This window comes from Carcharodon carcharias, chromosome 20 (assembly GCF_017639515.1).
Source record: "Carcharodon carcharias isolate sCarCar2 chromosome 20, sCarCar2.pri, whole genome shotgun sequence".
Lineage (NCBI taxonomy): Eukaryota > Metazoa > Chordata > Chondrichthyes > Lamniformes > Lamnidae > Carcharodon > Carcharodon carcharias.
Genome location: NC_054486.1, coordinates 10,467,597 through 10,483,605, shown reverse-complemented (window position 1 = coordinate 10,483,605; position 16,009 = coordinate 10,467,597). Strand labels below are relative to the sequence as shown.

General features: G+C 40.8%; 1 protein-coding gene across 2 annotated transcripts in view; it reads right to left on the bottom strand.

Annotated features, from left to right (window-relative positions):
* Positions 1–16,009, bottom strand: part of ryr3 (ryanodine receptor 3) — a 349,432-nt gene that overhangs the window by 261,130 nt on the left and 72,293 nt on the right. The window contains exons 3-5 of one of the 2 annotated variants that reach the window (XM_041214540.1): positions 9,067–9,174; positions 4,656–4,706; positions 2,006–2,020 (exon numbers count right to left, since the gene is read on the bottom strand). In XM_041214540.1, the coding sequence (XP_041070474.1) occupies positions 2,006–2,020; positions 4,656–4,706; positions 9,067–9,174 (174 nt within the window). The remainder of the gene's footprint in view (positions 1–2,005; positions 2,021–4,655; positions 4,707–9,066; positions 9,175–16,009) is intronic. The other variant, XM_041214541.1, reaches the window with a different exon arrangement.

Sequence of the window (16,009 nt, the reverse complement as noted above, 5' to 3'; positions counted from 1 at the left end):
CATTATTCTGTGAAAACCATAAAGCAGTGTCATTTATTCTAGATAAGTTCCTTTCCCTATGTTATTTCATTGCTGTCCCTTCTCAATCTGAGAATACACAGTTACACGTGGAGGGTCATGGAACTTGGCGGAGAAGATCAAAGGTGGGATTTTTCTCAGTGGTGGCTACTTTAATTCTCCCTGATCACCGAGAACGGAGTGGGGTATGTGGAAAAGTAAAACTGGAGTGTTTCCTTTTCCTGCTCAACTCCAGCTGATCTGCAATTTTAATGCTGCTGATTCTGGCAGTAGGTGAGGCTCCTGCTGGACTGACATCTGAGGAATAAATGAATGGAACCCAATGAAATTTTAACCAGCTCTTAAGTATCGTTTGATCATGTTGCTGATGCATCCTAATAGCCTGGAGCAATAGGCCCAGTGATCACTGTCATTACACTACCATCTTCCCCGCTTTGCACCCACTCTATTTTCTTTGTCTCCATCTCACTTTCTGCTCATTTTACATTTTGACTTTGTCATCTTTCTGTATATTTGTCTTTGTTCCCTCTGCTTTTATTCACTGATAATCTTGTCTCCCACTTCTGTGCCCGCATTATGTTCAGACGCTGTCCAGTGCTGATCAATGGTGTCTTTCCCATTTGTTTGAGTTTAGGACGTTCGGCTCTGCCCTTCTCTTCCTGGTGAACACGGCTGCTCTTAGAAGAGAAAATATCTAAATACAACCCGTTCGCCTGGACAATCATCCCTCTCTGCCTCCCATCCCCCTCACAACAGGGCCTCTCTCCCCCATGAGTAGGATACATTCAACCTCTCTTTGTTAAGCACAGGTCATGAGTCCTCTGGCACAACACCTTTCCAATTCTCATGAGGTAGATAGTTTTATTTATCCAATGCGTCAATAAAGATAGCATTGCAATCCAAGGGATCTATGAAATGAAACACAGCAGACACTATGATGGGAGAAATAAAAGCATTTGCAGTAGTTAAATTACAAAAGGACTAAGTAATATATCAAAGGGAGAACTTCGCTGCTGCTGATGAATTTACTTTAAATTTCAAACCAAAGTTCAAACTAAATTTAAATTAGAATAGTGGGGCAAGTTTGGAGGTGGCGAGGGCATTTAATCAGAATGATGGCAGTTCCCCATCACCTTCTCACCTCCTCCCTGATTAAGCCTGCATTGGGAAGGCCTGTGGACAGTCTTCCCACCCCACTGCCGATTAAGACCTTTAAGTGGCCAATTAGTGTCCAGTGAAGTGTCTCTTCCTGCCGCCACTGGTAATAACCCAGTGGCAGGTGGACTTGTCGCCACACAGGGAGCACAACACGCAAACCTCTGCGTCCCAGCAGCAGCCACCATCTCCCAGTGGCGCTGCTGAGCAAAAGAGCTGCCAGCCTCTGATTGATCGACAGCTCTTTGTGGGTAGGACTTGCCACCCCCAGGGTCCTAATCCTGCGAAAGGACCACCTATGACCTCTCAACCACCTGACTAGCCCCTAATTCAGCGGGCATCCCCAAAGGCCGCACCTCGGGTCTCATGCCAACTCTCCAGTTGGTGGCCGAGACCCCAGCAGCCTCCATAAAATTCCCTCTTAGTTTTCTATTTATTTCTGATATTATATGCTTCACATCCAGAACAGTTAAATTTCTACTTACAAATCCTTTGTCCTACTCCATAGGTACAGTATCAAAGGGACCTATCTCTATGCAACTTCAGGTATAAAGTGAAATTTTCAGATTTGGTTTCCTGATTACAATCTGCAGAGGTGATAATTGTTATTAAACAAACAATTGCACAAACAGAGAAATTGCTCCAAACAGAGAAAGATAGGATTTGAACCGTATTTTAACATACTCTTGTTAGCAGGACGTTAATGGTTTGCTGGCTGGATCACTTCTGCCATTTTGCGGATCGGATTTTGAAACTAAGTGTAGGTGCAGCTGTCAGATAACTGGTATTGTTTTCCAATGGACCGTGAGTTGAAAATGACAGATTGACTTACCTTTATCATAAACTTCTAGAAAGCAGGAAAGATGAAAGCAAATAAAATGGATTAACATTAACATGTTACTTTTGCACTTTGCAGCAAGTTGACAGTGCAAAAAACGGGTTGTTATTTCAAACCACTTACCCATTTCAGTCAACCATTGAGTAAAAAAATTTCATGCTGAAGTACATACAATCTTCAAAAAAATTAGCTTATGTAAGCATAAAGTTACAGTAAATGTGACGGATAAGATTTTGGATCCTATCCTTTAACTTCTGTACAAAATCAAAAAAGTCACTTTTATTTTGAGTCAAACCAATTGTGCACCTTATGCCACACACATAATCAGCTTTCTGGAAGCAGGAATTTAAGCTTAAAGAGAAATGATATTGAGACTCAGTGAGAAAACACAGAAAATCCTTGTGGGAACATATTAATTCCACTTTTGATCTTCTAATACTTCTGTGAGAATTGAGGAGAAAACATCTTAAGCAATTATCTCAAGACAAGTCGGTTTCCTCTGGTTTTGCACATGAGATTCAAGACCACAATATGAAGATGTCATTTAGCCTCCTTTTAAAGGTGATACATTTAATTGTTCTTCCTGTACAATACTTTCATTTTATCTTATTGGTACCTAAGTAGCAACGCTTATGGTAAACATGTAAGCGTGGAAGCAGGGTTGGTTGGAGCACAAGAGTTGCTCTGTAGTTCAGATTGAAGAATTGGACGACACAAAATTCAGCCACTATAGCAGCTATACAGGTGGGAAAGGCGAATGACAGCACGATAAGTTTATATGGGTAGTTTTTGTTCTGAATGGAACATAACAGAAAATAAGTCATCTTTTTTTAACAGGAACTGTGCACAGACGTTAGGATGATGAATTCCAAAAGAGTTTTCCAGCTTTCCTGCTGTGAATTGGGAAGGATTTCAGCAAAACTCCCAGAGAAACTGCAATTTTTAGCCATTTGCACTGTTTCATTGGTGATTCCATCATTGTGAGACCAGAAAAAACCGTGGAGTTTCAGGGCCAAAATTTGATCTATTTTATTATGTAGATGGTTCTAACTTTGTATTAAATGCTCCAAAGATGTATTTTAATGTTTAAAGTATGGTGACTATTATAAAACCTTATACTTCTGCAACACATTTTACACAAGAAGTGTGTATGTTGACTACATAAAAGAGATACAAATTTAAATTGAGTGCTGAGTTGTCAAATACACCATGGCCAGGTGAGTTTGGGGGCGGGGCCCACTTGCTGATGGGGAAATGAGGAACCCCCGACGTTATCCCGGTCCATTTAAACATTGAGGAAGGGGGGCGGACAGCGAAATCAGCTATCCGCCCGCTGCTCTGTCAATGGCCAATTGAGGCCATTGACAGGGTAATTAAAGTAATTAAAGGACCTGCCCGTCCAACCTTAAGGCTGGTGGACAGGCCAGGAGTCCCAGCGGGTTTCTGATAATACATGAAACCTCATCCACTGGCGGAATGAGGTTTCCTGTTCCTTTTTAAAAACCTTAATAAATGTAGTTATATTTATTAACATGTCCCATCTTGTGTGACATTGTCACATGAGAGGGACCTGTAAATAATATTTTTATTTTTCTATTTTTTTAAAGTTTTTTAGACTGTCACTAATCTCCCTGAGACAGGACTTTGTCTCAGGGAGCAGTGCGCACTTTGACAGCTGGAGATTTCCTCCCCCCCCACCCCCTGCACAGGAAGTGCATAGCGCTTCCCTTCGGGCAGGCCGCTGGGTGGACCTTAATTGGCCCGCCCACTCAAAATGGTGGCAGGCCCCGTTTTGGTGGCAGGGGTCGGCTGTCTGCCTGCCGCCGAGCCGGTGGGGCCCGCATGCCCACCAAGGGCAAAATTCTGCCCCATGTTTCAGATGAGAAGCTAGACGGCCTGCCTATCGAGGCTGGTACGACAGATCCCAGTGCTCTATCTGAGCAACAGCAGGGAGTTCTCCTGATCAATTTCCTCACTCAACAGCATCAAAAATAGTTAATCTGGCCACCTATTTAATACTGTTCCATGCCTCCCTTGCTTACAACGCAATAGTGATGACACCTCGGAAGATAATTCATTAGATATTAGTGCATTAAAACATCCTGAGGATGTGAGGAGGAATGAGAGAAATACAGATTCCTCCTTCTTTTCATAATTATCGGTACTGGTAATTAACTGGTACTTTTTAAACAAACCTGAATATAACTAAATACATTTTGGAAAACAATGTTAAAACCATTAGTAACCATAAGCATCTATAATATTGGATGTTATTACTTCTGGCTTCTCACTGATATAATTTGTTCCTACCCTCTCCTTTGCTTTCTGTGAGGTGGCATTGTCTCCTTGCCCCTTTCCATCATTAACAGAGCTCGGTGCACAAAACAGTTTGGTTCACCCATTAGTCAGTCACACACTATTTACTCAGAGATGGTTTTTGTGCAAAACGACACATTGCCCATGGTTCACTGGAACTCTTTAGTCAAATACAGTTAACTTATTTTCTATTAATTGTTAAATGAATGCACACACACACACACAGTAAACATCATGTTTAGTGCTTCTTATTTGTAGCTAGTACCACTTAATAGCTAACCACGTGTATATCTCCTCTTCATAGAAATATCAGAGCAACGATAGTTACCCTCAGAGATTTTTTCTTCTTGGTACTGATGGAACTTCTTTTGACAGAGCCCTTAATGCAACAAAAACAAAAACTATTAAAAACATCTTTTAGCTGTGTTGTTCTGGTCAAAACCAGGAGCTACTATCTCAGTAACATACAGTTGACGTTGAATGTAACGTTAACAATCCTTCCAATATTAATGCATCCGGTGCTATAAAATGATGATGTCTTTTGAAAAGCTGTGAGGAGAATTGTACTGCTTTGTTTCTGATGTAAAATGTGGTTAGGATATGCATACCAATTGCCCGTGATAATGTTTGATTATCAAAGAGGGAAAAAAAACAACGTTCCCAAATTGTGAATGGTAAATACCACCGCTAAACTTAACAATGGATATGTTTACATTTATTATTGCAAAAATCATATTACATAAATATAAGATAATGGGTAGCACATAGATATCATGGAGAGGTGATTTGCAAAATTTAATATCATAGAATTCAATAAAATGTTCTCAAAAATGCTTTAAAAGATTGCACAAAACACATTTCAAAATCTCCTGATTTATACTCCTCAAACAATCAAAAGAAAAGGCACAAATCTTTCACTTGGCGCATGCATCAGATTGTTCAATATAATTATCCTGCATCATGATATTCCTTTCGGAGAAGTGGGCCTCTCTTCTTTTCCTAGATCCTGCCAATAAGCTCTCTGTACATGCCACTCCAACTCATTGCCTGCCCTTTACATCATCTTCCTGTCTTTGCCAATGTTTCTACCACTCTACAACATCCTCCCCAATAAATAAATGTAGTTAAACTTTGGGGATAAAAAAGGGGCCTCTGCTTTTTACATGCAGCTCCCACCTTCTTTTGGTCTTCCTGTCCTAGGCATTATTTCCGGTCTAGTTGGTGGGCAAAGGTAGCATGCGCCAATCCTTTGTCACTCTCATGGAGGACAGACAAGAAGTAGATTTAAGGTGGCTAATGACACAATCTCTCATCCATCCATTCTCTTGGAAGGCTGCTTTGGCTGACACCATCATGAAACATGAATTAGGCCTCTTGCCTATGCTAATAAAGGGATTAACGCTTATTTAAGGGACTCTCTTGGAAATTTGTCAGCACTGAGCAGAACAGTTGCAATCAATGTATTCTCCTTACAAGGCTATTGATGCTGTGGGGATAAAAAACACAAAAGGTAAAGCCTATGCTGGGACTTCCCTGACTTGAGTGGGACCCAAGGCAGGAAAATGGTCTGGGGTCAAAGCAGCAGCCAGAAGTCCTGCTACAACCCACTCCTGCAGTGAATCTGCACTGGGGGAAAACCCGGACTACAACCTCTATTCCGCACATGCCCGCAGCAGTCCAACTGAAGTTGGAAGTACAGCAGAATGAGAAATCCAACCCACATAGGCTATTCTACCACATCATATTGCCATGGCAATGTGTGATGTACACTGATGATGCTGCAATGCATAGCATTATTGCATTTTCCAAAAAGGACTGCACATTAACTACAGCACTGTTTAATGTGTATGCGAATATATAATTAACATACGCTAACTGGGATTTTCCTGTAAACATCTCCAGATTATTATTTGATAAACTTGGTTATTTCTTCACAATCCTTAAAACTTCATTAATAATGGATCAACTGAATATAGCATCTTGTAGAGCATAAAGTCATAAAGCCACATTACACATTGACATTGGGTGAAAGAAACAAGAAAGTGACTTCCCCATTGATTTTAACACATAGATTATCAAAAATAATTATAAATTCACTTCAAGTGATGTTTATAAACTGCTGTTATTTCATTATTGCCCCTGTATGACATGATCTGCTTCACTTGCTGAATTCACTCCAGCAATCACTACTCCCTAATGAAGTACATTCAATAGAAATAAAGGACAATTTAATCAGTAAGGAGTTCAAATTGAACAAGCAAAAGCACTTTTCTTTTTTTAAGCATGGAATCTACTGAATAAATTACTTATATTCTTATCACAGAAATACAAATTTAAAAATACATACATACATGTGCAAGAGGAATATTAGTGACCATTTTCATATAATAGAGTCCAACATTTTGACCACATGCATGCAGGGGTGGAACGCAAAACAGATCAATGAACATACCCATTTGGTGAACTCTATTGGCTAGCATGTTAGAACAAAAGAAACAGCAGAGAATCAATTTTTATTTGCACTATATTTGCACAGCTCTCACATTTCTTCCAGATACCTTTATGTTTTAACACTGTCGATTTGCTGCAAAGGGATTAATACAAAACAAACTACCAGTTGTAGTAATCTGGAGTGCATTCCTAGTTTGGTCATGTTACTGACAAAAAGCACAATTAATAATCTCTTAGCAATGGGATCTTTAAGTAGTTAACCAGCATTAGCATATTTGTGAAGGATTTAATGAACTGGATGTAAATCTAATCACTAGATTCTTTTCAAAATCACATTTATATGTGAATGCATAATTACTTTGAGAGCTGACAACATATTAGTATATAAGAATAAACATCAATTAAACGTATTGCACAGAACATATTTGAGTCAAGTTAATTTTTACAATTCCAAATAAGCAGAAATTTCATGTGCCTGCAAAATGAATAGTACTTTAGAGTTAAAATAGCAGTCACCATGTATAATCCTTAAAGAAACAAATTGAGGTGAATGAAAAAAGAGAGAGAATTGGAAGTGGAAACAGATATTTAATCCACGTGACTCTGGAACAATAGCTACTTATAGGCAAAGAAATCAATTTACAGAGACTTACACGGAATTTACAGCACAGAAACATGCCCAAGTTCTTCACCTTAGTGTTTATGCTTCTCAGGAGCCTCCTCCCACCTTGCATAATCTAACCCTATCAGCATAACCTACTATTCTTTCCCCCAACATGCATCTGATCTAGTTTCCCTTCAAATGCTATTTACCGTAACTAATCCATGCGGTAGCAAGTTCCACATTCCTACCACCCTCTGAGTAAAGAAGTTCCTTAATTTCCTCTTGAAATTTATTCGTGATTTTTTTTTTGTAGGACCTAGGACTTCTGTTCCCCGGTGGGGGGTGGGATGGGAGGGGGTGGTACCCTGGAGGTACTGCAAGAGATATGCAGGTCCCTGCAAGGACTGCACAAGAATTATCCAAGCAGTTTAAATGTCAGATGGGCAATTACCCTGCACCGGGAACCATCCAAAACTCTGATTTAAATTGGAGACTTCGGATGGTTCCAACTCTTTTAGCAGAAAACCTGGGAAAAGTTGAAGGATTAAAACCACTTCTAACTCCTGGGTGACTATGGTACTGACCCCCCACCTCCCATGACCCCCAGTTGGGCCGCCCAAATAGCCCCCTGACCACCAACCCCTCCGGACTATCTCATCAGCACCCCCCATTACCCTCCCAATCCCCCTGAGCACTCGCCCCTGACAATCCGACCACCCCTTGACCACCCAAGTCCCCTCCGATCATCCAACACCCCCGATCACCCGAAGCCTCCCCAACCCGACCCAGCTCGCACCTCCCCCGCCTCCCCCCCCCCAACCCCCATACCAACCACTCGGCTCCCTCGCCCACTTAACCTTCTCCCTGACTTCTCAAAGTGGCTGGGACCTTGAAACTTAGCTACTTTATGGCAGCTAGTGCCATTCGAAGGGGGCGTGGCTTCACTTCCCCTGACGCTGCTGTGCTCTACTGGAAGGAGTCGGAACTGCTGCGCTGCACATTTCTCACCAGGCCCGAGATGGAAAAGCGGGTGAGAATTGTGCAGCTCCCGACCTGGATGACTAAAATGGGGTGGAGCGGCAATGCGACTGTGACTGCCACTCCTTGGAAGCGCCGGCCCTGCATTCTTTCAATTTGGCCTCCCCACAAGTAGAAACATCTCCACTTCTACCCTAACGAGGCTGTTAAGAAATTTAAGGACCCCTATCAGGTCATCTCTCAGTCTTCCCTTTTTTCAGGAAAAAAATCCCCAGCCTGTTCAATCTTTCTCGATACATTTTAACCGCTCACTTCTGGTACTATTTTCGTTAGTGTCACTTCACGCCTGCTCCAGTGCCTCCACATCTTTATCATCATGTGGAGGCCAGGACTGTTCACTGTACTCCACAAGTGTGGTCTAACCAAGGTATAAACTTAGCCAGTCAGAATGCACGAAATACATGCAATGTTTGGCGTAATCACTTCTTTGCAATAAAGTAGTCACATTGTGCATTTGAAATATTAATTCCAAACAAGTCAACCCACTGGGCCCAAAGAAAAAATTTGCAGTATCTCGACTGAAAGCATATTAGTAACTCGTGAAAATAATTCCAAACCTAAAGATAATGACCTGAAAAATAGTACATAATAAATCAGGCTACTAAAGTTGTGAAATTATGAGGTACTTCAATATTTCAGTACTTACCCCTTCATTGTTCTTTTCACTTGTACTGGTTAACATCTCCTGTAAAGCTCTGACAGACAGTGACTGCTCCAGTACAAAAACACAGATGGAGAGATCAGGAGGGACATACTGTGAACAAAGAAAAATGTTAAACTTGTCAAAGTGATTATTTTCTGTCACATTGTCAAACAATTTTCTATCTTTCCTATAAAGAACCAATTTAATGTAAATTGAGGTCTGGCAAAAGCAAATCATCAAGGAAAAGGGAAATGATGTATCCAGTTTAATAGGGAATTTCATTTTTGCCTCTTGGTTTACCTGGCATTAAATCCATTGCCAAGTTACACTGGCATGAGTTTGGGGAAATATGCTGCTTGTACATATATGATAAAAAGCCTAGAAACTTTGCTGTCACATCGGCATTAAAGCAACCCTGTGTGGTCTCATAATGTATTCTGTGCAGAGGTTAAATTTTGTTAGTTCTGAGATGCGCCTGCCTCTGAAATGTACTACTGTGGAGAGTGATGGAATCTGTGGTTTCAAAGCTTGAATTTTTTGAGACAGGCCCTAATAGATAAGGGAAACTGGGGAAGGAAACTGACCCTCCCAGTTTCTAAGGAAACAAAGACTGAAACTGAGATTGGAAACCAAAACTTCTGGGGAGACTGAAACTGGTTGAACCCTTTAAAAGGACACAGAGCCATCACAGCTCAGATGATAATCCCAGTGGTGCAGTACAGGCAGGCTGGAGAAGACAGAGGATACTTCCAAAAGCTGAGAATAGGCAAATGTACAGTTGCTGCAGCTGTTTCTGTTAATTGAAGATAACATTGGTGGATCTACACCACTCATACCATTGTAAAAAGAGTCGAGCAGGTTCTCCAGTCATGCACCATTTGTGACTAAGACCATGCCCGTGGAACTCGGGTTGGTTGTGCATTACTGTCGGCTGGAGATCAGGTTAAATCATAGAACAAGATGAGCTGAAATTCTTCAAGAGGAAGACAGGGTTTTGAAGGATTTTGTGACCGAGATTGATGAGGTATATGCTGGGTGGATTGCTGAGCCCATTCATAAGATGTGAAGTGGTTGTATCTGCCATTTAATGTAATTTATAGCTTATAATCAACCACAATTTGCCTATTAATTCATTTTTAATGAAAGTTGATTCTGGGTTTTAGAATATAGCTGGTTACTCAAGAGAGCATTTAGTATTTGTTTTGATTGACACTCGTATGGTAAAAAATCTTTTGTTTTTAAGTGTGGAATCTTGTGGCTTCATTCTTTCAATAAATAACTGGGATTTCAGATTTTTTTTTTTACAAAATAAGTTACTGGTCTTGACTGAGAATGAACAGGAGAGTGTTGGCTTCCAATAAATAAGTGAGTCTTGAAATAATGAACCTATCAAAAAATCATATGAACAACAGAGAGGCTAAGGCCATCTCCTATTAAGTGACAGATTTGTTTGTCCTTTGTCAGTTTTCTCTGGGCTCTGGTTGCCCTTCAGTGCTTGGCCCAAAAGCCATTATTAATAGTTAACAGTGGACAGTCAGCAGACTGTTCAATTAGTAAGGACATCACTAATCATCAAACCCCATGCAATCCTCAAACACACACATCCATGTCCAGTAGCACTTGCTGTATAGCCTTTAGAAGAAAGAATCTGGCTGATTGTCCCCTTCTTAAGCCAAGACACTGAGACCAAATGAAGCACACCCCTAACTGAGATCAGCATAGGATAAAAATCAAACCCAGAATTTAAGTTAATTATTGAATGTTTAATGCTAGCTAGGTTTGTGTTGTCAATCTCTTATCAATTGCATTGTTAAGGTTTGTTAGTCTCAATTGCATTGTTACGGTTAAGAGAAACAGGTTATGGATATTAATTGTCTTTGAGCACATATTCAATTGGGGATGGCTGGGACACTGGTTTGAGTGGGCAGATGCTGTGACACTGAGCAAGTCTGTCACTAAGGAAAAGCTCTGTGGCTTGGTTTTGGCTTCACCAATGAGCTTGGATAGCTTGGATCCTGTTAACATGTGTAAGTGGAGGAAATCCTTCCTTCTCCATTAGATTGAACCGAACCTTCATAAGCGATCATACCAATCCACCATAATTAGATGACTGCAGAAATGCTAATAATTCCTGTCATGACTGTAAATTACCTTGACAATGCAAAACAAAATAGGCACAGGGGCTGGCCGCCTCCTCCAAAATGCCACGTGGTTCTCAAAGCAAAAGGGACCACCATGGGATTATTAATAGGAGCTTTTCCCTATTGGCTCATCCACCCCTGAATGAGCTTGCAGATAAATATAAACGCTCACTGTTTACAGTCAATACAGAGTTTTGACACACCAAGCCACTTTGTTTTTGATGCCAGATACCATGGCTTTCAGTCCTTAAAACAACAGATTACCTAAATGCTTTCAGCCACTCTGCATATGGTCAAACAGCTTGAGAAAAACTGGCACAGCTTGGATTACCTTGACATTGATTCTGCAATATCTCTTACTAAAGCCTTCTCCTAGAAAAGGCTTGTATAGCATTTCAAATGACCTTGATTATACATCACTTCTATGTTGATTCTATCGTATCCTGTGAGTGAATATAATTCTGAGGCAGAATAATATCTACCATGACTGCTACTTTTTTTTTTCTCAATTTAATTTGTTCTAGATGGAGCCTCTTCTTTCTTCAGGCTTATTTTGTATTTCTGTCCTCATCAAGAGGTGAATATTTCTCCACTATTTACCAGCAGCATCAGCATTGAGCACTGGCTGGTCAAGAATGCCTGGGTCAGGCAAGGAATAATGCTTCTGCTACACTGTCCAGCCTCAGAATAACATTTCCTACTGCACCTGCATGACATTTTTTGCCATTTCCCAGACCAGTCATTTTTATGTCCCTTTGAATAAGGTTGTCACTGTAATTCGAGATTCTAGTCATTATGGACTCACACCCATGAGGAACGGGGTTCAGAATTGTCTCGTTTCCAATGCCGCAACTTAGCATGTACTAACGGCATAGACCAAGCACGCATTTACACTAAAGCTGGTATAGTTTCACTTTGCGCCAATGTTAAATATATAGGGCTGGATCTTATATTTCTTGGCAGGGTTGAGGGAGGTGGTATAGAACCCGCGTACACTGCTCGCTCCTGTCCCCGCCATTTCCGCTTGTTCAATCAATCATGATGTCCAGCAGAGAGGAGGCCAAATGGAGGTGCAAACGGGGGCTCCTTGCCCAATTGGCACTCTAGGCTGGGACATGCGGCAGAGAGGTAATGCCTTGAACAGGAAGTCAATCACAGCCAGGGCTGTAAATGCTTCGTGCTCTCAGTCTCAGTATATTTTGTACTGAAGGTTCAAAAAAGATTTTTTTAAAATATCAATAGAAAACATACAGATGCTGCTACATTCCTCAGCAGAATCTGCTGGGTATATTCAATCAGGGTCCTGGTGGCAAGTCTTTTCTACTGACCGTGTGCAGCCTCATTATAGCTGCCACAAAACCCTCCCAAACTTTTTCTCGTTCGGTGATTGGGTCGTTCTCAAGCTTCATAAATTGTTAATTTGTGATTTCAAAATGGCGATTCTGGGGACCACTCCCTTTCTGCAATTTAGGAAACTGATTTGATGTCATAATGCCAGCACGCCGAATTCTTCGTCAGCACAGGAGGGTTAGCATACCGAATTTGAGAACGCAAAATCCAGCCCGTAAATGTATTTGGCACATCGGATAGTGCAGTGAGACCCTCTGCTGGAAGAGCTCCCACTCCAGAGGAGCTCTAGATTCAGCTCGCTCCATGAGTATTGAATTGCCCTGTAACTTCTTAAGTATAGATGTGTAAATGCTGCCTTCGATCTGGTATATTGATTGATGTAACCACAGTACAGGACTGAAAGAAAACAAAATGTTAACGTTTGTGCAGCAATTTGACAGATGTGTCAACAAGGCTAAGAAATAAAACAAAATTGTTTCAATCCCATTTTTGTGAATAAGTAACAGGGTAGTTTTGCCACGATGGGGAATTTTTGTTCCGCAACATTTTATTCTCTACAAAACTATCATGAAGAAAATGAATTATAGCCACATAGATGTTGATACTTAATTTACTGTTAACCCCTGGGCAGCTAGCTGGTACAATTTATAGCTTCAATGAATGCACTTAAGGCACAAACAGAATGTGATAACCACGCAAGATTTATGTTAGAAGATGTGCCTAGCAAGCAAGAACAGGAGGCAGGCCGGGAGTGAAAATTTAAGATTGTATAATGTTTCAGCAACTAAGCATCTATTAGAGTAATAGGACGACCAGCCTAGTTCATGCACATATGTTGCATCAGTTACTAGGCTAATAGTACGACTAAAGGGAGTTGGTTAGGAAATATTAATAAATGATCTTAAATTGGTCCATCACTTCTCATGAGGTTTCTTCGAGAAAATGTTGCATTTTCCTTATATTTTTTCCTGGTCTTTTTCTGAAGTTATTGACTTTCTTTTTCAGGTGTAGCTTGACAAGCAGCAGTATTCACCTTTGTCTCATCCAGGTGGCTGTTGTTCCCATGTGAGTGCTGAGTTCAATTGCTTTCTCACCTGACGTCTAAGTACACAGACATTTGAAGCAGAGGTCACTGTGTTGTGATCAGAAGCAGGAGTTCAGATCTGAATTCCCTCTCTCCAACCCAGGGGCTGCTATTGCTTCTGATGTTAAACGTTAATTGTTAACAGCATTGGGCCTTGTAGCTTTCAAAACTATCATCAACCTGAAACGTTAACTCTGTTTCTCTCTCCAAAGATGCTGCCCAACTTGCTGAGTATTTCCAGCATTTTCTCTTTTTTATTTCCGATTTCCAGCATCTGCAATACTTTGCCCTTGTACCAGAGTTTTGAATTCATTCGGTTTAAAGGAGCTGTGGAGAGCTGAGGGGGGTAATGGATGAGACAGCCTCAATGCAATTGGATGAGTTGATGGTTGAGTGGAGTGGAGTTCAGGAAATTAGTAAGGAAGGTATCGGGGGTGAAGCAAGGAAGGGGATAGACAATATGGCAGAAGAGAAATGAAGGGTCTTCACAATGGACAAACAGTAGCTACATGGAAGTGAAGTTCTGTGCAGGGATCCAAGCGTATGTTTTGAGTTCTCAGTGACCTTAGAGTAATTTTCAGCAAGACACATCCAACAACTTAATTTCAGTGTACTCACTGTGCACTTCACTTCATAAATAACCAGTCTCAAACTACCAGCTCGAGAATAAATTACAACCTTAAAGCCACATAAAATAATCACTTTTCCTACTCCACTTTAAAAACCAGCAAGAAAAGGTATTACATATAGAATAGGGTAGAAATTCACAGAATCACAAAATTATTACAGTGCAGGAGGAGACCATTTGTCATCATGTATGCACTGGCCCTCCGAATGAGCAACTCACTTAGTACCGATCCCCCACCCTCTCCCCATAACCCTGCACATTCTTCCTTTTCAGAATACGGTCTAAGAGTCTTTTGAATGCTTCAAATGCACCACAGGCAGTGCTTTCCAAACCTTAACCACTTGCTGTGTAAAAAAATTTTCTTTCATGTCACTTTTGCTTCTTTCACTAATTACTTTAAATCTGTGCCCTCTCGTTCTCGATCCTTTCACAAGTGGGAACAGTTTCTTCCTATCTACTCTGTCCAGACCCTCATGATTTTGAGCACCTCTATCAAATCTCCTCTTGACCTTCTCTTCAAGGAAAATATTCCCAACTTCTCTAACCTATCCACATAACTGAAGTTCCTCATCCCAGGAAACATCCTCATGAACCTCTTCTGCACCATCTCCAAAGCCTTCACATCCTTCCGAAAGTGTGGTGCCCAGAACTGGACACAATACTCCAGCTGTGCCGAACTAGTGACTTGTACAAATTCAACATAACTTGCCTGCCAGTGAATACTTAATCCATTTATACTATATTCTTGCATGCACTATCTTTGTACAAGCAATTATCTGTTTATTTTAAACAAGTTAATGCCTGGATAAAATAGTGCGCACATGCATGTAACTTGCGTGTGTTTCAGCTTTCGGACATCAGATTTGCCAACTGTAAATTCTGCCCTAATTGATTTATTTTCTAACTGTCTATACATCTATTCTCACCAATGATTAATTATGTGGAACACATATTTTGTTGTATGGAATCACTAATGTTAATTTTCTCAGTTTTATCGCCCATCCTGTTATTGTGAATAAAGATATAAATTACATAAATTTTGCTGGTGACATACATTTATACTCAGGGATCCATTCTCTACAAACAAAAGGAATACGTTCAAGCCTTGTGCCTTTTTTGAATTACCCAGGAGCTTGGGGAGCCTATAGTTCCCTGTTGCTTTCTCCATAGCTAATCTAAAGTCGACTTGCCAATCAATCATCATCCTTTACTCCTGTGGTATAAGTTGTTGTGATCATTTGAAATTTGATACTCCTGCATTTGTCCTGACGTGTGCAAGACAAAAAAGCTTCAGCAACTTGTTTCTCTTTTCAGCAAGATTCAAGTTCTGTACCACCAAGCAACTGTTTGTACAAATTAATTAATGGTAAAAACAAAAAAACTGCGGATGCTGGAAATCCAAAACAAAAACAGAATTACCTGGAAAAACTCAGCAGGTCTGGCAGCATCGGCGGAGAAGAAAAGAGTTGACGTAATTAATGGTCATTGACACTGATTTGACTACCCTCAGTCATGGCCACAACGCATACCATTTGGTGCTGTGCCAGTTAAGACAGTCACCACTTAAATCTGACTGTTCAATAGATCAGTTCTGCCGAGATTCTGTGTCTTTAATTGTGTACAGGTGGGGGATATGGTTGGATCTTCTGCCTGGCCCCACTCCACCACTTATTACGAGAGGAGGTGAGGAATCGTTCCTGGACTACCCCAAAAGTTCTGCCTGTTCTGATGATCGTTAAGGAT